At 40.2% G+C, this 24,215-nt stretch overlaps 1 protein-coding gene across 8 annotated transcripts in view; it reads right to left on the reverse strand.

Moving 5' to 3' along the window:
* The window catches only part of MAGI2 (membrane associated guanylate kinase, WW and PDZ domain containing 2), a 1,201,350-nt gene that overhangs the window by 372,132 nt on the left and 805,003 nt on the right, over positions 1-24,215 (reverse strand). For all 8 annotated transcript variants that reach the window (XM_075017288.1, XM_075017279.1, XM_075017302.1 and 5 more), the window contains exon 6: positions 13,165-13,244. In XM_075017288.1, the coding sequence (XP_074873389.1) occupies positions 13,165-13,244 (80 nt within the window). The remainder of the gene's footprint in view (positions 1-13,164; positions 13,245-24,215) is intronic.

Genomic DNA, 24,215 nt, shown 5'->3' on the forward strand with positions numbered 1-24,215 from the left:
ATTTTTCATAGAAATGCCAGAACACACAAAATCTTTAGGGGGAAAAAAGTTATTTTCTCATGTTAACAGAGATGTCTAGCTACTGATGACAAAAACAATACTGCTTCAATTCCAGCAAACAGAATGAACTTATGACTGTTCTGCTTAAAATGAAAATTATACTTGCTAGACAGAAGCATAAATAAATTCATAATTTCTTAAAATCTAAGGCTCTGATCCTGCAAACACAAATGTGTTTACCTTTAATCCCATAGAAAATGATTGGATTACCACAAATTTAAAGATAAGCACATGTATTTCCAGCAGTGAGACAATCTAGGTTTCTAAATGTATGCAATATCAAAGGAAATAATGTCATTTGTGACTGTACGATAAAAGCCAATGATGGATAATATGGCAGCATAGTGCTCGGTAACTCAAACATAATTTGGTTTATACTGTGCACTCTGAAGAAATAAATTCTGGGTTTGCTGCAACTACATGGAGAGGATAGGCCACGGAGCAATGGAACTGAAGGAAGCGAGGTTTAGGTTGGACATTACGAAAAACTTCTTCACTTTCAGGGTAGTTAAAACACTGGAATAAATTGCCTAGGGATGTTGTGAAATCTCCATCACTGGAGATATTTAAGAGTAGGTTAGACAGACATGGAGCAGGGATGATCTAGATGGTGCTTCGTCCTGCCATGAGGGCAGGGGAACTGGACTTGATGACCTCTCGAGGGCTCTTCCAGTTCTAGTGTTCTATGAGTCCATGAATCATTGACATTTAGAAGTCAAGCTTAGACAACTAAGGACAAAGAGAGAATAGGATAAGCTACCTCCTATTATGATTTCTATTTATGATTGAAAGACCATTTCTATACAGACTTCAACATTTTATTCTACCTTTATTTATATGGGTTTCTGTAAATATGCATATCTGCTGCTACAAGGCTATTTGCAAATTGTTCTTCATCTGAGCACAACTGTCCAGAGATGAATCTTCCTTTAAAACAAGAAAGTACTTGCAGGAACATTTTAATATTACTTTGGTCTCCCTACCACAGAAAACTTAAACATTCTGGGTGAAATCCAGTCCTCACTGACGTTTATCATGGTTTGTCATTCACTCCACTTGGTCTGGGATTTCTGTTTAAAAGCTTGCCAAAAATAGGTAAAACTTTAATGAATACATTTCACAAAAGTTTTCTTTTTGCCGTCAAAAGGTTTCAAAATTTGCTTTTATTCCCCTAAATATCCCTAATGAACATATTAGCACAAATTAGGGTGACCAGCCATTCTAAATTGTGTGGGATAATCTTGAAATGCAGATGCCAAGTCCTAGACCTGAGTTTAATAACTCTGGGACTTCATTTTTCCAGAATTCTCAGTCTATAAAAGGAAGGGACTGAGGTAGGAGTCAGACCCCCGACGCTGGACTATTACTGTGAGTTGGATGGAAGAGAAAAACTTTGTTTTAGCTGTTGCTGAAACACAGAGGGTTCTTCTATTTGAGTTAAAAGACAATCAATTAATAGACAGGATTCATCCCGTGTAAGTCCCCCATGAAAGGGCAGTGAAACCCATAAACAATAACAATATATTACAGAAGCATATAAGAAAGCATACCACTTGTCTCCAGTGGGAACATGGATTTAATAACTCAAGGAAATTGGAAAGGCAATATTTCATATCTTTTGGGAGCCCTTTTGAAAACAGTGAAGGACATAATGATGGACTCAGGAGGATGATTTCAGAGAATTGTAAAGAAAGAAGGACATAAAGACAGGATATTTTCTTTTTATGTGCTTGTGATTTACTCAGTATCTATGCCCCATGTTGTACAGATTTACACACATTGAACACATTGTGTAAAGTTAAACATGTGCATAGGTCTATGTGTCATTAGAGTGGATTCCAAAGTGCGATTTCTGACAGATGTACTCAAATATTCTGGTACTGGGCAAAGCACAGGGGAAGAGCAGAAGTATGGTTATGTGTAAGGAAACACCTACTCAAAATTAAATTAACTCTGTCGTATTTAATTTTGTTCTAAACACTACTTCGTAATTGTTCCATGAACTTTAGAACACGAATCTAAGCAAAGACAACTTCAGCCCACCTATTACCTGCTTCTTACTCAAATCAGTTGCAAGCCTGTTATCTTTAACTAGAAGATTAGAGGGCTATTCAGTTGCTTATTTTTAGATAAAAGAATCTAGAACAAAAATGGTTAGATTAAAAAAATCACCCAAACAAATAAATTGGAATAATAAAAATTATGGTTTTCCATTGGCGGATTAATTGGTTTAATCATTCACATTTTATTTTTCTTTGTCTATCATTATCTTTTTTCTTACAAAAATAAGTAAGTACCAAACAATGAACCATATGAAGAAAAAAGCAGGTAAACTCAAGACTAATTTTAGTATAAAGTCTTTAAGCGCAGAAAAACTTAATAGGGTTTTAAATGCTATAGTATCACTTGCCAAGTTGCCAGGACCTCTTTTTATGTACCTTATGCACTCTGAACCAACTGATTTCAAAATGGAAAAATAAACCAATTTATCTATGGGTTTGGTACCATTAACTCATTTTTTAACTCAAAACTCACTAAATGTATGTAACATCCATACCAATTTAACAGTGGACTATCTTGTTAAAAGACCACTTTTCTTCATACACAGAGATTCTTTTTAGGATGAATGAATTTTTTAAACATAAATGATATCCTTTTCAAGGAATTCTACTGATGTTTAAGTAAATATTAGCTTGTTTACATTCACAGTAGTATTTTAAAGAACAATAAAATTGTATATTACTGATATTAAAATGGCTGCCCCCTCCCCTTCATCATAGTAATTCTTGGTGGAATAAGAAATTAGTAAGAAAAGTACTGACTCTTAATTGGAGATCAATAAAGAGGCCACTAGCCAGTAGCTAACTGAGCTTTAGTTACCCCTTATTTTAGCTATGTGGGAGCATTTAAGAAGGAATGTTGAAAGAGCGAAACAGCAGCTTGCGACAGACCAATGAAGGAGCATGTGTATAATCGAGGTGAAGTGATGATAAAACAACAAGTATCAGAGAAACAGCCATGTTAGTCTGTATCTTCAAGAACAACAAGAAGTCCTGTGGCACCTTATAGATGAACAGATATTTTGGAGCTTAAGCATTTGGGGGCAAAGACCCGCTTCATCAGACGCATGAGTGTGGAGGGGGTTGGGTTCCAGAGGGGTATTTAAAGAGTGGGACAACTCTCCAATACCACAGTCTACAAGCCTCTGTCCCAGGATCCCACTGAGGAATACACAAAGAAACTACAGCATCTGCTTAAGACCCTCCCTATAAAAAACACAGGAACAAATCTACACAGACACTCCCCTTGAACCCAAACAAGGTTTATTCTATCTGCTACCCAAGATCCATAAACCTGGCAATTCCGGATGCCCCATTATCTCAGGCATTGGCACCCTCATCACAGGATTGCCTGGATATGTAGACTCTCTACCTAGACCCTACACTGCCAGCACTCCCGGCTTTCTTCAAGATACCACCGACTTCCTCAGGAAACTACAATCCATTGGTGACCTTCCTGAAAACACCATCCTGCCCACTATGGATGTAGAGGCCCTTTACACCAATATCCCACATGAAGATGGACTCCAAACTGTTAGGAATATTATCCCTGATGAGACCGAGGCACAAATGGTGGCGGAGCTTTGTGACTTTGTACTCACCCACAACTATTTCAGATTTGAGGACAAATTATACCTTCAAATCAGTGGCACTGCTATGGGCACCCACATGGCCCCACAGTACGCTAATATTTTTATGGCTGACCTGGAACAATGCTTTCTCAGTTCTTGTCCCCTAGCACCCCTCCTCTATCTGCGCTACATTGATGACATCTTCATCATCTAGACCCACGGGAAGGAGGTTCTTGAAGATTTCCACTATGATTTCAACAGTTTAGACCCCACCATCAACCTTACCCTGGACCAGTCCACACAAGAGATCCACTTCCTGGACACTACCGTGCAGATAAGCAATGGTCACATAAACACCACCCTATACCAAAAACCCACAGACCACTATGCTTATCTACATGCCTTCAGCTTCCATCCAGGGCACACCGCATGATCTATTGTATGCAGCCAGGCACTAAGGTACAACCGCATTTGCTCTGATCCATCAGACAGAGACAAACATCTACAAGACCTTTACCAAGCTTTCCTCAAACTACAATACCCACGTAAGGAAGTGAGGAAACAGACTGACAGAGCCAGACAGGTACCCAGAAGCCACCTGCTACAAGACAGGCCTCGCAAGGAAAACAAGAGAACACCACTGGCCATCACATACAGCTCCTATCTAAGGCCTCTCCAATGCATCATCAGTGATCTGCAACCCATTCTGAACAACGATTCTTCACTTTCACAGACCTTGGGAGGCAGGCCTGTCCTCACGTATAGACAGCGTACCAACCTTAAACAAATTCTCACCAGCAACTATACATCACAAAACAATAACTCTAAACCTGAAACCAATCCCTGCAACAAACCTCGCTGCCAACTCTGCTCACATATCTACACCAGTGAGATCATCACAGGACCTAACATCAACCATACCATTGGGGCGTCTTTACCTGCACATCTACTAATATAACTTATGCCATCATGTGCCAGCAATGGCCCACTACAGTTTACATTGGCCAGACTGGACAGTCTCTACATAAAAGAATAAGTGGGCATAAATCAGACATCAGGAATGGTAATGTACAGAAACCTGTGGGAGAGCACTTCAATCTCCCTGGACACTCAGTAACAGATTTAAAAGTAGCAGTCCTAAAACAAAGAAATTTAAAAAATCAAATGGAGAGAGGAAACTCTGAGCTGCAATTTGCATGCAAATTTGACTCCCTCAACCAAGGATTAAACAGAGACTGGGAGTGGCTGGCCCCTTACAAAAGCAGCTTCTCTGCCCTGGGTGTTAATAGTTCCCCTTTAGACTCTGACAATGGGCCCACATCCCCCTGTCTGATCTGACTTGTTTTTTCCTCTTTTGGTAAGTACTGTTGATACTGGGCCATTACCACCTTGCTGAATAGACCTTGTCAGCTCTGGCCCTCCCTTTTACTGGGACCCCACTCTTTAAATACCCCTCTGGAACCGCCCCCTGCCCCTGACTCATGCATCTAATGAAGTAGATCTTTGTCCATGAAAGCTTATGCTCCAAAATATCTGTTAGTCTATAAGGTGCTACAGGACTTCTCGTTGTTCTTGATAAAACATCAGTCACTCTGCAGTGAGGTGTAGAAAAATCCTCTTCTGAGGTGATTTATATGTCCCTGTCCATGAGCCGTGGTGTCTGTGTGGTTGCCCTGCATCCTGACCAAACAGCCCTTAAGCTAAGCATTTAAAATTTATAATCTGCTTTACCAGCAGTGGTGACATATTTCCTCACAAACCACATAAAAATTAGATAAATTGAAAAATATATTTACTGTTAAAATGGTGTTTAGATACACAAAATGGCCACTGGAAAATGACAGTTAGAGAATGACAGTTGCAATTAATATTTGGCGGGCTATGAATATGTATGAAGTTATGGTTTGAAAGGTTTCAAACTGATTGGTTAATTTAGAATCCTTATACATATGTAGTAGTCAAATGCCCCTTTGATACATTGTGGCACTGAGGAGGACCTAGCAGGCAGAAGTTGTCAAACAGGTCCACCCAGGCAGCATATATTCAGGAGAGCAGCCCTGCTTGGGGCATTCCGGACCAGACCTCGGAGGAGAGCAGACAAAGAAGACTACAGAGAAGGACTGAGCTAAGAGCTGGACTGAGCCTGTAGCTGAACATCGCTGGCGGAAGAGCCGAAGCTGACCTGCGTGTCAGTCATCGCTCGCTAGCCGCCGTGGGCCGACGAAGAACAGAAGAGTTCCAGCCAGAAGACCAGGAGAGCTCCAGCCTATACAGAGCAAAAATCACTAGTAAGGCTCCGGTTCTTTTATCCTGAGGGTTTGCCCGGCAGACCGCACTGCCCAAACAATGGTGCCCTGCACGGGGAAACCGCAGCAGCGACCCTGCCCTTCCAGTCACCGACCTTAGCTCGGGCCGGTGTCTGAAATATCACGGTCGTTCCTGAAAAAAACACAGGAGGTTTTGTTAACCAAGCCGGTTTTCCTCCTGGCTCTCTTTTTCTTCCTCCTTTACTATCTGACCTGACGCGGCTGCCGTACAAGCGCGCCGTGAGGGTCATAACTTCCTAGCTCGAAGAGAACAACAGGCACAGCGCCTGGATTACAGAGCAGGAATAAGGAGGTATTTGCGGTCTGGGTTTAAGGCTAATATAAGTAATTAGGTGAGCAGTTAATGTTTTTATATAGTTTTGTAACAGAAAGTGGATTGGGACTTCCCCAAGTCCATGATCTGCGTCTTATATTTTGTACTCCTTGTCTCTTTGTAAAGGCACAGGAGGCCAATGCTATTGGTCTAGCCTAAAACTATTACATGCACACAGAAGGGTAGTTAGGCAAACTGCTTTATAATTATAATCCAGAGGTATAAGCTCCCCCCTATTTAGGAGGGTAGAGCGGTCAGGGATAACCCTATAAAGGGAAAACCCTGGTGTTCTTAGTAACCCTTTAAGGGTAATGAAGGTCTGCAATAAAGGGCTACCATAACAAGGTGGTCGAAATAGGCAGTACCATTTTTGAGGGGATAACCTTTAACTAGGAAACCCCACATATACTGGGCTCTCCCCTGCTTGGCCAGCAGGGCAACCCACTTAACTAGAGAATTGACCTAGCTTAGCGCAGGCAAATTCTTATTCTAGTAAGATCTGCTCCCCGCGGTAGTCGGCCAAGGGTTGTGCGACCTGGTGAACCTCAGGAAGATCCAGGAATAAATAAATACAATACAGCTCTGAAGTTAATCTTTCCATTTTACAGCACGCATCGAAGGCTGCACGGCCCGTCCCGGAGGCGCAGTAAGTAGCTGAGGGGTTAGATAGCAGTGCTGTTATAGCAGTTACCTATTGTTTGAGGCTATAGGCCAATTAGTATTCAAATCCTGTGCTTATTTCAGGAAAAACAAGGGTCCATATATTTTGTGTCACCTAGCTTACCATAATCCACACTTTTACTTTGTTAAATAAACCCTTCCTCCCTGTTTGAACCTAACACCTTGTCCGTATTTCTTCCTTGGGTAAACACACCGCAGCAGCGCAGTTCACACACCCTGAAACCCCGTTGTGACTAGACCCACCGTAGACGGCGAGCAGGGTCGCGGGGTAAAATCCTGGGAGCATTGGTAAGGACTCGGTTTTAGTCCAGTCCATTGCTCTGGTGTGATTGACTTGGCCTAATCAATATTCAAATTTATTCTTACGTCACTCACATCCTCGATATGAGGAAGTTCAAAGATCCACACCCACTGATTTTAGCGCTTTTTCTTAAATCTTCCTAATACCACACAGTATTCAATTTCCATGCCAAACATGAGATAAGCTGGTGTTCTGTGGAAGTAATGATCAGCCAGGAGGTAAGTTGCACAAATGTGGAAGGAAGCAAAGAGAGCCTCTTTGCTGATTTGGAGAGCAATCTGAGGGGAATACAAATAAGTCTGGGGTTTCTGATAGTCTGCACAAAAAGTTGGTAGCTTCTTGTGCGGAACTTTGAGAATGGTAGTTCAGAGTTGTTCACTAGAAAGGCCAAACTGTTGAATTTGTATTGTATAAAAAAAAAGTCTGTATTAATAACTTTAAAGCTTTCCATTGTTTTGAGAAGAGTATGTTGTGGTGGTGGCTCAATAGGATCGTGAATGTATGTATGGCTGCACGACTGGTATAAATGAAAGGTCTTCACCTTCCATAATTATGGGATGCAGGATGAAGGACTTCTTGGAAGAGATGGGATCCATCTGAAGGAGAAGGGAAGAGTGTCGTCATGCACCAACTCACCACCCTAATGGCCAAGTCAATAAACTAGGTTCAAAGTGGGCAGATGACATAAATCTACATGTCAGCATAAAAAAGGTGACCTCAACAGAAGTCTAGATGTTGGAGAATGGAAAACAACGATAGGGTCACAGAAGCAACAGGATGGGATCACTGTGGGGGAATTTGCTCAACATCACAAATACAGGGAGTATGGGGAATAAAGAGGAAGAACTGGAAGAATTAATACACTACTTGGCATCACAGAGGCTTGGCTGGATAAATTTCACGGTGGTTTGGCCTATGGTCCAGTGTGGTTCCACAGCAATCCTGGGAACTACAGATTGGGAAATAAATGTAGAGAGAACTTCCTGATTCCTGTCAGGATGAATCCTCTGCCCACAAAGTAGGATCTCAATAACTGAGCTGGGAGCATTTAGCAGGCAAGCAAAGAGAAGGCTGCTGAATTGTAATCCTTTTCTACTTTCTTTACAGGTAGGACCAAAATGGACTTAAAGCGCATACCGAGAAGAGTTTAAATGGCACAAAAGGAGAACAGGGGCTTGTCTGTTTTGCGGGGAGGGTCAGTTATTGTGGGCATGAGTAAAGGGGTTGTAAACAAACCCTCTGCTCTCTCAGCAGGACAGATTCACACACTGAGCCGGGAGCACATATCAGGCAAGAAGAGAGAAGGTTGCTGAACTGTAATCCATTCTTGGTTCTTTACAGCAGAAAGCCTGTTCTGGGTTGTTTGTCTGAGTGGGTCTAGTCTGAGGTGAACACACACACTGACACAACACAGAGCACACAAAGATGCCTCAAGCCCAGTCTCCCAACACTATGTAAAAAAGGCAAGTTTCTCTGATCTTGAACAGGCCACATACTGGGTCAGTGAACAGGGTGGGAGGAAAGAGCTACAACTGGAATATTGTAGGCTTGTTCAGGAAGGAAAAAGGGAGGTGGTGTGGCATTATACATCAAGAATATAGACACTTTTTCAGGAGCTTCAGAAGGAGGTAAGAGACCAATTGTAAGTCTGAGTAAAAATAAAAGGGTAAAAAGAGTGATGTCGTGGTTGGGAGGGTGGTGGTGGTGGGGGGGAGTTAATCTATTATATGCTACCAAATCAGAAAGAAGAGGTGGAGGAGGCATTTCTAGAACAAATAAAATTATTCAAAATGCAAGACCTGGTGGGATATGATTGGTCAGAGAATTATATTACAGTCTCTTAGGTTTAGTTAGTAAAATTTCAGTAAAATGACTGGTTAAGGTATAGCTGAGAATACTATTACATAAATTGAGGGCAAACAGGAAATAAATAAGTTGTGGAAAGAAGTTAACATCAAATCATCTGCATTCTATTACTGTGGTTCTCTGTCTGAAAAGAATCAGAGAAGTGGGTGGGTCAGAAGAAAAGACCTATAACGTCTGGGAAGTGTATATATGCTTCCCCCCACAGTCTCTCAAGGCTCTGTGGCAAGAAACTTTCTCCCATGAAGCACCAAAATAATACGACTCCCATAATGCACTCTGCAGAGGATATAAGTCACTTCCCTATCCTGTGTCTCAGTTTCTCAATGTATAAAATTGAAATTATGATGCTGACCTCCTTTGTCACATGTTCACTGATGTACTGAGTAAAAGTATTGTTTGGGAGGCTATGGAATTATTACTATTTGATTGTTATTGTGGGACTGGAAGTCCTGCACGGGATTTGGCCACTCACAATGAATCATAAATAAATGCAGTCTTTAAGTGTTTTTTAACTGAATAAAAATTAAGTGTTTTCATCATCAACAACCATGGGCTCAGTACCCACTGATGTCTGATGCCTCCCTCACTATTTCCTTCTATCTTTCCTTCTCCAGTGTGGAGTGGCTTAGTTTTGGTAGACTAGCTCTGCATCAAATCTGCTATATCATCTACCCATTCTCTGTGGGGTCTGTCTCTCCTGTTCAAACAGTCTATTATGCCGAATACCAGGGTTTTGATTTTTCGTTCGTCATTCATTCTGCAGATACGTGCAAATAGCTGTAGCTTCTGTTGTACAACCTTCTGCAGTAGGTTCTCTTTCAGCTGTATCTTCCTATGCAATTCGTCATATATAATCAAGAGTTTTGGGGTCATCTTGAAATGAAGTATTCTGATTCAGGTCAAACTGATCCAAATGAAATATATTCTTTCATTTCTTCCAACAGAAAATCAATCTTTTAGGTGAAGTCAACATTCTGTATGAGAGCGTTTAAATTCTGCAAAAAACACCTTTTCTGTCACAATGATTTGTTGTGATGGAAAATTCCTGATCGTTCTTATTTAGTATTGTTGTAGCAGTATCTGGAGACCCTCAACACTGATGAGGCCCCACTGTGTGAGGCATGTTTACACACAAAGTAACAGATAGTCACTGCCTCAGAGAATTCACCGCTGTGATAGATATGATAGAGAAGAGGAAACAAAGGCACAGGGAAGCGAGCAGACTTGCCCAAGGTCACACAGCAAATCTGGACAGAGACAAGAACAGACATAAAGTCTCCACACTGCCTCTCTGATGGGCACTGAGCAGCAGGTGGGATTGTAGGAGAAGATTTTGAGCAGGAAGCCATGGGAGGAAGAAGAGGGAAGGTTGTTTAGGGGATTTTGTCCTTTACAGTGAAAAGTTCAGTGAGACCATGTGCAGTGGGAGACAGTGTCTGTGGGAGGTTTTAGAGGATGCCAAATGATGACTTTACAATTAGTGGTGTTTGTTAAGGAACACAGAACTGCTGAAAGCAGAGGCAAGGATATGCCTGAGGTGAGTGAAAGCCTAGTGGTCTGTGACCCAAAAATGTAGCAATCACATATTAGGGGCTGGCTGGATAGATTCTGAGGTGGAAAGTAGGTCAAAAAGAATCAAATGTGGAAGAGACTGGAGTGAAGGGATTCAGCCCATGCAGCAAAAGAACAAGAAGGAAGGGGTTGAGAACAGCAGATATGGGAAGCCTGAAGAATTGCTTACAGAACTGGTTTATGGCCACCATCATACATCCCATTTAGCCAATGCAATTTCTAACTGCAATAAAATAAAGCACAGTCTGTGAGTGACAAAGAAACTAGCTTGCAGAAACATGATCTACTGCCCACACACCCCTGAAAATAACAATATAGGAAACAAGGTAAGTATCATTTATTGTTGAAGCACCACTGACTTTCTTGAAGTCTGAAACTACACCTAGAAGTGAACTTTAGTAGATCATATATTGTAAAGAGCAAATAACGTCTTTGGCATAAAACAAGTTTACACAGCTTTAGCTGAAAGCAGTATAAAGTTAGTACTTTAACTGGCATTAAATCTAAAAAAAATGCATTGTTGCTAGATTAAACTCCTCAATGTTAGATATTAATGGCAAGCTGGTAAACTCACAAGCCTCTGCCATTTTGAGAGGTCTGTTTTTGTGGGGAGATTCAAAAAAATTAAAGATACCAAACTATTTCTATCTTGAGCAACCCAATAACTACAGGAAAACTGTGCATGTTACATCAGAGAGCTTTGCTTTGAGGACATGCGTACAAGATCTCTACCTAAAATATTCTATGCCTCATTTCAAGTACTTAAGCATTGATGAGGTGGGCAACTCTTGAAAGAGAGAGGCAATTAAGAAAGCTATAGTCATGCAGTAACATCATAGTCAAATAGCTGCCAAATAATCCTATTTCTTTAACATATTAATCAATATCTGAAATTATTTCAGTTTTCGACATTGAAATAGTTGTTGTTTAGGTGAATTGCAACTGCTGGAAAAACAAATATATTTGTTTCCAACTGTGTCTGAGGTATCACTGCCTACCTTGCCTCAAGTTCCCCTATTTTGCTTCAGTAACACTTCTACTGTATGCACTGTTGCAGTAAGTCATGGGGAGCTAACATTTTAATAAATGCATCACAAAATTATTCAGATGTGATATTTCTAATGCCAGAAGAGAAAGTCAGAATTACTGTTGAAATGAGGAGGGATTATTGGAATGAATGGATACTTAAATGGTGCACAGACTACACAAAATAATAGAACATTTTGTACCATTCTTCTGATCTTACATTTCATACACCCACATATTCATCAATGATCCTCTACCTTTTAGAATCACAACATGGAATAAAATTACCCTTCTAATGATAATGTTTACATTCATCAATATTAAGTGCAGGGCAGTTTCACATAAATCAGTTGTATGAAAACAGCTAGGATTTTATGTTAATACATAAAATAAAAACTCACAAAATAATTTTAAGATAATGTGTGTATATATATATATATAGTATATACATACACTACATATACATATATATAAAGCAGGTGTAAAATTCTTTGTATCTTTCTCGACAGCTCAAAATAATTAGACAACATATAACAGTAATAATAAGAAAAAATCACTCCTTTCCCATCTCATAATTCTTGGTAAGTTGAAACAGCACTGAAATATACAACAATTAAAATAAATCATCTATGAGAAAGAATGTATTTATTAACATAATTTTACTAAATTATTTTAATGCCAGAAACTTTACTATAGAAAACCTGAAAAGCATATAGTGTGTACATAAAAATGTACAATTTGATGAAAGCTATATCCTGCAGTTGATATATTTTTAACCAAAATGTATGCTTTTGCCTGTTTTTGAGGATAAATATATTTCTTTTCAATGTTTCCAATCTTGTTTCTGTTTTTACTTTTTAAATTATTTTCCTTGCAGTGCCAAATATCTGGCCTGGAACTGTAATAGTGCTTGTTCTATTCCAACCCCTCTCCATCAGTTCTGTCATACACTGTTTCATTTAAATACTAACTAGCACAGCACAGTGGATTTCAAATCAAATCAAATAATATTAATCTCTCAAGGTGCTGTTTGTTTCACCTACATGATGTTTCTTGTAGCCTGGAAGCTTAGAATCTTAAAAATGATTCTGTTCTGCTGACCAAAGTTCTCAGTGGGAGACATGGGAGAGGGGTCAGTGGAGTCAAAAACAAAAGAGATATAAAACATACTTGTGATCCTCAGCTTTGGATTTCATCAGAAAGTGGGAATAAAAAGCAGAAACACATGGCACATTGAGAATACTGTATCACTTACAGCTTATAACTAAAGCAGCAATTAAACACCTTTCATCAGTCCCTAAAATGCCTTCCTTTTTTCAAGAATACAGAGTGAGACACACACAAAGACAAATCCTTTCTAAGCAGCAATGAAAACTTAATAACCTACCATTTTCTTTGCACTCTTCAGGAGGTTTAGCCTTTTTCGCAAGTCGTGGATCCAGCCATGATGTTGTCTTTGTGTTATGGCTGAAAAGAAAAGAGATCACTCTGAGCAGACACATACTGAAAGGAATCAAGTTTATTCCTTAAGAAAAAAGGGTTAGTCCAACAAAATTGCAATCGATACAGTTAATTTGCTTACTGGTTCTAAGTAGCCCTGAAGGAGGTGTAAGAGTAATTGTGCAAGGCAGCTGTAAATTTGGCAACCTCAGCTCCCTGTCCTCAAAGCAGCTATTTTTATTAAAATCAACTAGAATGTTGCCAAGTTAACCTCATTGAAAATGCAGAACTCATCCAGAGCAAAAGGAATTTATTACAAATACAGTGTTCTCCAGTTGAACGAGTGCAGTCGACAGGATTTCATATCATGCTCAGAGTTTTTGGAAAGAATTATTTTCATCTTAAACCTGTCCTTTTCATCCATATGTGTTTGTTATTTCTTAACAGGCATGCTGGCCAGGCATAGCAAAAATGATGCAAAATTACAGTGTGCTCCTGCAAAGTATATATTTTTCAAGAGAGTGATTAATGACACTTTGTTTAACCAACCTTTATCTATTCCATATTTAAATCTTCTACCAAGATAAGATGTATTTTGCACAAGCTGAATGAATTGTGGGGCTATTTTGCTATACTTACAATAGATCTTTCAAGAATCAGCAATTAAATAGTCTCTGAATTGGTACAAACTGTTATCCAGGAGAGTATTTTGCCAAATAAATTGACACATAGAGCAACTAACCAACAACTATGCCCTTCCCACATCCTTTTGAATTTGGAGCCAAATAAAGGAAGGCTATAAAACAGGAAGGAGATCTAACAATTATCCTCATATTTGCACAGGTGCCTGTCTTCTAACACTGACATCCCTTTCTAAGGCATGTTTTATTTATCTAACACATCCTAGGAGGCTGCTCACTTTGTACAGTTTTATATATTACTGAATTATTTATATTATTATTAATATAACATTTGCTGTCTAATTTAAAATGCATTGAAAGCATTTGTTGTATATATTAGTGCAAATTAGACAGAACCAAGGCATCCAGTCAAAAATGATCTGGATACATTTTCTTATTTACCATTTACTTACTTTGCATTATACACATAGGCTATGTCTACACTAGCAATTTTTTTTTTTTTTTTTTTGAAAAAGTCAGGGCTCTTTAGAAAAATCCTGCAGAGTGTCTATACACAAAATGAGTTCTTTGGTGATTACATATGAAGAACACAGCACTTTTTTCAGCAGCCTTCTTCTTCTCCCAGATGAGGAAAAGCACCTTTATCTGAAAGATTCTTTCAGAAAAAATGTGTAGATGCCCCATGGGCCCTTTCTTTGAAAAAGCAGATCCTTCCATTAAGTATAAGAAAATCCTGAATTCTAATCCCCACTCCCATCCCGATGGCCCTTGTGCTCTTGGGTATTTCTGCCCTCTCCACCACAGTTTCATTAATTAGTCCAATTTTCAAATGTGGTGTCTGAAGTAGCCACTTTGATTGGCATTTAGGCATTTAGATATCCCTTTTTAGGCACTGGAAGCAGGTGACTTTCCCACCCTACACTAAAATACAGTCTACAGATATTATATACAGTAAAATCCCACCTTCCTTTGGGTTGAAGGTTTAGTTCTATAGAAATTAATATCAATAAAATAATTTCCAAACCAAGCCTTCAGCCCATACTTGAAATCAGCTGTGACTAGGGTTCTTCCCAAAACACTGCTCTGTCTTGAGCCTCTGTAGACCCACTCCCACCTACCCTGCACCAAGAAGGATTCCAGAAGAAATCCACCAGCACTTTTCTTCAGGGCAGTAATTAATAAATCAATAGCTCTTGTATATCACTTCCATCAGGCTAATAAAGCACTATGCAAGGAGGTCAGCATCACCCCACACCCCATTTTACAGATGAGAAAATTGAGGCACATAAATATAAACTGACTTCTCTAAAGTCTCCCAGCAAAAAAAGCCAGAACCAGACACCAGACTCCCAGGTGAGCGTGACTAAGTCACTGTGCCTCAGCTTAAAGCAACCTAGGAACTCTCCCACATGTTACCAAATTCTATGTGGAGGTGATGAGTCATTTAAATACATATCTAAGGCCATTCTTATTGTTGTAGGTGGTATAGGTTGTATTTAAGCACCAAAAAAGCATGTAGGTGTCAAATTTAGGCATTACAATTTGAAAACTTAGAACAATATTACTATTTAACGTGTGAACTGGTGTCTTCCATTTTCCAAGGCTTTTGTTAAATCTAAGAAATTAACCAGCAAACAGTTAAGAACTATTGCAGCATTGGTGTGACTTTCCTAACTTCCTTTTGTTTTGCAAATTGTGGCCAGGACATATATTTAATAATCTAATTAAAACATGAAAACATAACAAGTAGGAACAGCAAACAATGGGAAAGAGGAATGCAGAACAAGGCCCTGTAGTCATATAAGTAACAACACCACTAATATTACACTGTTACATAAACTATGTGCATACATTAATGTTGCTGAGCCATTAAAATATTTAAAATTATTCTCAATATCAGCTATCCCCACTGCCACTCATAGCAATTATCAGCCGTCAGCTGGCTTCTTGCAGGTGTCCTAACAGATGCAAGTCTCAGGGACAGATTTGAAAGAGAAGGTAGTGGTTTCACAGATTAGTTTAGATTAGTCCATTTACCCAGGGCAGCTTGAGAGGAAATGCAAAGGCAATTGAGAGAGAAGTGCACAAACAGGCATTCAAGGCTGGTATTGCTGAGTGAAAGGGGTGAGGTGATGCAGTAAAAGCATCCAGAAAGAAATATAGCTGCAGTGCAATTAACATTTTTTTCCTCTGGCTTCTCTTTGGTTATTCAGCAAAGAACCCTATTTCATCACTGGAAGGCATGCTCAAAAAGTCTCCTCTACATCATTTGCATGAGGCTGATTACAATATGTGGTAACTGAACTGAAAGGCAGGTGTAGAATTACTGAACAAATACTACATCTCTGCAACTGAGGGCAAGATTCCCCTTGAAATCAAAAGCAGCTTTCTAAAGCCCGAAGCCCTGGAAGGAGTTTTGATGCTGAAGTTCCCATAGGCTTTTACACTATGCTCCCGGAACATGGTAGAACTCAAAGATTTTAATTCATCCTAATTTGTTTACCCCTGTACAAGGGAGAAATTGTGCAGAAGCCTAGTTTCCTGTGAATTTGCTGCATAATGTCTAAACACAAATTGAAAGTAGCTAAGCCTTTTGAAGTAGCCAAAAATCAATTAAATAATTATTGTTGTGTTAACTGAAATGGCCAATACTACTTCCTAGTGGGCTATAGAAATGCTTTATTATAATCAAAGTATGATATAAAAACAGGAAAATTATGTTTGCTGCAAAAATCATTCTTTATCTGGCTTATGGGGAAAGAAAGGAAGGCATGTCCACTGGTTAGGGTGTTAATTTGGAACTTAGAGGATCTGGGTCCACTTCCTTGCTCTGCTACAGACTTCTTGTGTGACTTTAGACCCTTTGTGCTCCTGTTCCCCAGCTGTTAAATGGGGATAATAGCACTCTCCTACCTCAAAAAGGTATTGTGAGGATAATTACAATATAGCATGAGGTCCTCAAATATTGTAGTAATAGGAGCCATATACATGCCTATGTCAAAGAGAGAGAAATAGATGGCAGATTTTCTATTTTCAGGAGGGTGGGGGGGTACAACACAAAATCTGTTACCATAGTTGGCACCAAACAAAGATGACCACACAGCAAGTGTGAGTAGTCGGGACAGTATTGTCTCTAATCTTTCCATCCATGCGTGGATTTTTTACAACCATGCACAGAATAAATTTTAATGTGCACTCAGGCATGAACAAATGTGAACCACCAACAGAAAAACAAACTGTATATGTGGGTGCTCTGATAATCAGCTGGGTGGCATCTGAATCCCTCCTGAGTGGCCACACAAGCACACAGCCAGCAGGGCCAACAGCTACCTGGGAGCCGGGGGCAAGATATGGGTGGCCCCCTCCACACAATGAAAGGGGTGGGTCCTTGGGTGAAAGGGGGGTGGCCAAGGGCAGTCAGCTCCTAATGCCACCCAGAGCACAGTACTCAATCTCCCGAGCCCTCAGAAGCCACATATAGTGGCAATTGATGCTCCCATGGGCTACATCTACACGTGAAGCCTACTTCGAAGTAGCTAATTTCGATGTAGCGACATCAAAATAGACTATTTCGATGAATAACGTCTACACGTCCTCCAGGGCTGGCAACGTCAATGTTCAACTTCAACGTTGCGCAGCACCACATCAAAATAGGCGCTGCGAGGGAACGTCTACACGCCAAAGTAGCACACATCGAAATAAGGGTGCCAGGCACAACTGCAGACAGGGTCACAGGGCGGACTCAACAGCAAGCCGCTCCCTTAAAGGGCCCCTCCCAGACACAATTGCACTAAACAACACAAGATCTACAGAGCCGACAACTGGTTGCAGACCCCGTGCATGCAGCATGGATCCCCAGCTGCGGCAGCAGCAGCCAGAAGCCCTGGGCTAAGGGCTGCTGCACACGATGACCATAGAGCCCCGCAGGGGCTGGAGAGAGAGCGTCTCTCAACCCCTCAGCTGATGGCCGCCATGGCGGACCCTGCAATTTCGATGTTGCGGGACGCGCAACGACTACACAGTCCCTACTTCGACGTTGAACGTCGAAGTAGGGCGCTATTCCTATCCCCTCATGGGGTTAGCGGCTTCGATGTCTCGCCGCCTAATGTCGATGTTAACTTCAAAATAGCGCCCAACACGTGTAGCCGTGACGGGCGCTATTTCGAAGTTAGTGCCGCTACTTCGAAGTAGTGTGCACGTGTAGACACAGCTATGGTGTTTCAAAGAGGCCCAGAGCTCCCAGCTGTCACCTCTCCTACTGTGGCAGTAGCAGCAGCTGGGAATGCTGGGCTCCTTTGAAACTCTGGGCTCTTATGCAGCTGCCCCTTAAAGTCTCCATCAGTAGATCTGCACACAGCTTACAGGGAAGACTGGTGGGGAGTAACTGGCACCTCTATAAGACAGAGTGCAAAATATCACGACCGTTCTTTAAAATCTGGTCACTCTACACCAAATGTGGAACTGGTCTATGCCTAAAACTTAGGTTGATCCTGCTATATTGCTATAGAGCAAAGCCAATCTAAACTCCAGCACAGACCTAATTATTAACTATTGGAGGGGCAGATTTACTACAGTGACAGAAGAAACTCTTCCATTGCTGGAGAAAAAGACTGAATTATGGTTCAGTCTCACAGCTGTACTATAATGCAATATCACTGTAATGTTTCTAATGTAGATATATGGTACCCCAAGATACTAAAGGTGACTGGTGAAATACTGATATTGCTCTCTCCATAGAAGGGGAATGGAGACTGCAATATCCTAGTACTCCTTTGTTGGTGTCTTGGAATGGGCAGCAATGCGAGGTAACAGTGCAAACATTAATGCTGCTCATGCCAAATAGGGTTATCCATTTTCCTGCAATTAAATCCAATTAAAAATAAAATTTACCACATGCTGAAAATTTACACAGAAATTTGCAGCTTGGGACCAAGTTTCCTACATTTGAACAAAGAAAAAAACCCTACTCTACATTGAGGCTGAGATTCACCTCTTGTGCAGGAGAAAATGCACATAGAACCTTTCAATGCCCATTATGGAGGCACAGTAGGGCTACCTGACTAATGTTACTATGCATGCCAGTGTCCTCAGGTATTCAGCACTTAGGACCAGATTTGTGAATATTTCCAATCACCTGAAGATACAGCTAGGCAGTCTGTGGGATTTTCAAAAGTGCCTAGGGCCTTAACTCCCATAGGAGTCAAACATTTACGTGCTTTAGAAAATCCCACTGGCTATGTCCAGACTACAGGGATTTGTTGGCAGAAGTTTTTGTCGAAAGGTATCTTCCAACAAAACTTTTGTCAACAGATCACGGTCAGATTGTAAGGTAGATTGAAAGAGTGATCCACTCTGTGGACAGAGAGCAGCCAGAGTGCAGAGCTGCTCTATCAGCAAAACAGTCAACTGGAAGCACAGCAGCCAGAGTTGCCCGGAGTCCCAGAAGCCCTTTCTGTCGAAAGAAGGTTTTCTGGGAAGGCCAAACAGGCTTTTTGTCGACAGAAGCATTCTTCCTCATGGCAAGTGGGGTACAGCTGTCAACAAGTTGACTTACTGTTGACAGAATGGTCTTGGGAATCAGGATGCTCCATGGGTTTTGTCGACAAAACAGCAGTTTTGCTGACAAAGCCTCTAGTCTAAATATAGACACTCTGTGCCTGTTGGCATTTTCAGGAACCTAAATACCTACAGTAATTTGGCTGTTAAGTACTTAACAATGATCTTTCTTGGATACGAGACTATTTTAGTGTAGTTTTTGTTTGATGAAGTAGCATTAGCAATCTGACAATTTCATAAATTTAGAATAAGTCTTTTGTATTAACAGAGACTTTAGACAATCTTCAGAAACATGTCTGAAAGGAATATGGCTAGCAGTTTCCTACAGCAATGTCTTTAATATCTCTAGAAACCTTCATGAATTAATTGCAAATTATGCCTCTTTCCAGCTATGTAATTTGCATGTTACTGCAAAATGACTTCTGAAAGGGGTATTTACCAGTATACAGTTCAAGTCAGTTGAGAGTCAGTGAACACATGGATTTCTGCATTCAAGAAGGTATGCCATGTAAATGTTCAGGCAAAGGAGAAAATATCGGACAGAGATCCAATATCTCACAGTAGGTGTCCTGCCTTTTTGATTTTTTTGTTCTAAATGTCACCCTTTTACTTCTAGCTCTGGCAGAGCTCCAGATGTGTAACATTTTTCAGATGGCTTAATACCAATTTCAAGCAGTTTAATTAAGATGTGTGTGGGGGTACAATGACAGGAAAATAGTGCACAGAATTGCAATCTTGTAGTCCTTTTTCTGTTGGCTGTAACTCAGATTTATTGTAGACAGTTACTTCACTACCTTACGGTGGTTCTAATTCATTAAATCCAAAGTAGGTGTATTCTGATTTTAAGTAGTTTCAGAGGGATAGCTGTGTTAGTCTGTAACCTCACCAAAAAAAAGCCCAAAAACAAAACAAAACAAAAAACCTCCACATCCAAGGAGTCCTGTAGCATCTTAAAGATTAAGATAAATAAATAAGATAAAGATTAAATAAATAAATAAATAATAGCAATTACCTAATAAAGAACATTGCTTGCCTTGAAGAGGCTACAGAATCTTTTTTCTTCCTGATTGTAAGTGTGAAAGTGGAAGAACGGGTTCCAAGAAAAACAGAACCAAGTAACAGCAACGAAGGGTCCTGTGGTACCTTATAGACTAACAGGAAATTTTGAGCATGAGCTTTCATGAGCACAGACTCACTTCATCAGATGTTGCTGCATCAGTTGCAGCATCTGATGAAGTGAGTCTGTGCTCATGAAAGCTCATGCTCAAAACTTTTCTTTTAGTCTATAAGGTGCCACAGGACCCTTCGTTGCTGTTACAGATCCAGATTAACACGGCTACCCCTCCGATACTTGAGAACCAAGTAATATATTTTGGGTATGAAATTTCATAATATAAACTCCAAGCTTGGTGGGCTGGTTTAACTAGAAATCTTCAACATGGGGGCCAGAGAGAAGGGTTGTGAATGAGGAAGTGAAGACCCAGAACTTGAAGTCTGACTGTTGTCAGGTTTGAGGAGTGTAAGTGTGTTAGTGTACACATAAAAATGATAGTGATTGGATGAAAGGAAGAGGAAAAATACTAGAATAGACTCAGAAAATCTTTTAAACAATTTCCACAAAAATGTTTTCTCAATTTTAGTAAATTCACCACCAATAGGACAGACCATCACTGGGTATAAGCTAATCGTTTTGGACAGAGCAACTCAAGGGTGCCTTGTCTACTTTTTCCTACGAGTTATTAAATCGCCCCATGATCAGACGTGGCTTGTGATGACACTGTGATTGATAGGAAACTCATCAATTAAACTTGGCATGTAAATATTGTACAAGGGAAAAAAAAAGCTTAGTAGTCAATCTCAGAAGGGCTTGAGGTTTCAGAACTCTCCAGAAGATGACTGTGATAGGCAAGGGAGCCCTCTCACCTGATGTTCATCTTAGAAACACACTAAAACTAAAATGAGTACTGGAAAAGGACATGGTGGCAGAATCAAACGAATCCCCTCAGTATTCCAGGTCCCAATTCAGGAGAGCACTCAAGCACATTCTTATTTAAAAATGCATGGTTAGAGATTTACTGAGTACTGGTAGACTTATCATCATCAACAACAACAATCATGGTGTCTGATGTCTCTCTCTCTATTTCCTTCCGTCTTTCTCTGTCCAGTGTAGAGTGGCTTAGTTTCTGTAGACTAGTTCCACATCAATCTATTACATCACCTACCCATTTTCTGCGGGGTCTGCCTCTCCTATTCACACCGTCCATTATGCCGATTACCAGGGTCTTCATTTTTTGTTCATTGTTCATTCTTCAAATATTCCTGAACAGCTGTAACTTGTGTTGTATAACCGTTCACAGTAGGTTCTCCTTCTGCTGTATCTTCCTATATAATTCCTCATTGGTGACCTTCTGCATCCATCCTATTCCCAAGGTCTTTCTATAACAACTCCTCTCAAACACCAATATTCTTCTCTTTGAATCTCTCACTCCGTCTCACATCCACACAACATGCTGCTCAATATACAAGTCTTCTAGATGCTCAGCTTCATTCCTAAGGTAATGACTTTGCTTTTCCAGATCTTACCCAACACCTTCAAACTGGCTCTTGCTTTTGCTATTCTAGTCACTATTTGCATCTTACAGTCTAGATCATACATTCTCTTGCTCCCCAGATGCGTGAACTTCTCTACAATCTCTAGTTGAATCCCATCTGCACTGGTCTTCCTTCCTATCTCCTCATCTTCAAATACTATTGTTTTTGTTTCATCGATGTTCATAATCAGTCTTTACCACGTCGCTTCCTCGCTTCCTGCACTGTTCTTGTTAGCTTCTCCTCATCTTCCTCAATGATAACTATATCATCTGCAAACCTCAAGTTGTTAGTTCTTATCCCATGCATGGATGTCCCTTCTGCCTCTTTCTTGATCTTGTCCATTGCTAGGGTAGACTTCTGTGTTTACTTTAAGAAAATACTTAGATTAAATCCTTTGCTGAATTGGTACTTTATAGAGACTTTAAAGTGTGCATTTATTTTCATAAACCACCAATGGGCATTGTTTACAAATGATCCAAGAGAGCCAGTGCCTAGTGACCTTTACAATACCATGCAAGATTCGTTTTTTCTTTTAACCACTCGCTTCAGGTGGGAGGTTGATGGGGTTAAGGCTTCAGGATATAAGCTTTTTAAAAGAGAGAAAAATTGAAAAAATGTTCTGATTGTAACTAATGCATACAAACTCAGACAAGTAACACTCATCAGCTCTCTCTAAAATGGGGGAAAAGAGGCACAACTGGACACTTCTGTTGTACTGTTCAATTTAAAAATCTATATTAGTTATTGTATGTTCTTATTCACACATATTCTAAATCTAATAAATGTAGTGGTTGGACTCCCATTTAGATGACTATGTTTGAACATCTATGACCCCTTTTCACCTCGAGAGACAATGGTTACCAGCAGCAGTGAAGATCTACGGGCAGTGTTAAAGTGCAGCATCTCACATGGCTTATCCACACAATATTGGATTTGCACGGTTGATAATAATAACCACATGTTATTTCCGAATTCTTGAGTCTGAGAGCTTTTCTTTCTAAGACAAAGTTCTTTTGCATGGCTTGCACATACACTAGCCAAGGACGATGTGCCCTGTCATATCAGTTGTTGCCAGGTATTTTGATCTGAGGATGTACATTCCCAGGATTTTGGATTGATGTTGAATTTTTTCATGGCATTTTTGCATGTACCCATGAATTCTTAGCTTTGGTCTTCCTCTTGTTCTCAACTCATGTGACAGTCCACTGAAGAGGATTTCTTTGGGAAGACATTCATCACCCATTCTTCTCACATGAGCAAGCCATCACCATCTTCTGCTGTTGAGGATCGCTATGAGGCTGGGTGTGCCAGATCTTGACAGGACATCTGCATTTGAAACTTTATCTTGCCAGTTGATACTCATAATTCTGTGGAGGCAGTGAAGATGGAAGCTGTTCAGTTTTTTCTCCTGGTTCGAGTAGGTGGTCCATACCTCAGAATCATACAGCAGGATACTCAATACAAATGCCTGGTAGATTAATATGTTTGTTTTCGCTGTCAGTTTAGGATTGTTCCATGCTCATTTCATAAATCTGCCAAAAATAGTAGATGCCTTCCTGATTCTGAAGCTCCGTTCTTCGTCCATGGATAGGTTTGTGGTGACTGTACCTTGAAGGTAACAGAATTGTTGAACCACATCTAATGGGCTGTTATCCAGAACGACATTGGGTCACTGAGGTATGCCTTGAGTGAATGCAACAGTTTTCTTCTCATTTATCTTAAGGGAAAACAACTTGCAGGCTCTGGACAGAGAATCCATCAGTGACTGTAGTGTGTCTTCATTATGAGTGACAAAAGTTGCATTATCTGTGAAGAGAAGTTCCTTAATAAGGACTTTCTTGACCTATATAAAATAAGGAGGCTGTAAGGGAGCACCAATAACTTTGTGTGAATTGCTTCTCATAAGAAATATTGGTTAGCATCACATGGGAGTATGTGCTTCCTGTTTTTAATCTTTAAGACTATAGAAGTTAACACACCTAGGCAAACACACTGTCATGCACCTGTTTCAAAAATGGAAACAAACCAACCAACTCATTTAGGCTCTACAGAAGCATCATCTGAGTAATCCTGAGAAGTTTGTGTCTGAAAGGTTTTGTCTAGCTAGACCAAGAGACAGAGACCCTGCCTTCCAATGTTTTTTGTATCAGTGATTAACAATAATAAAACATAAAGATAGTTGTCCTTATTATCAAATTGCTTTCTCTTC

This window comes from Carettochelys insculpta, chromosome 1 (genome assembly GCF_033958435.1).
Source record: "Carettochelys insculpta isolate YL-2023 chromosome 1, ASM3395843v1, whole genome shotgun sequence".
NCBI lineage: Eukaryota > Metazoa > Chordata > Testudines > Carettochelyidae > Carettochelys > Carettochelys insculpta.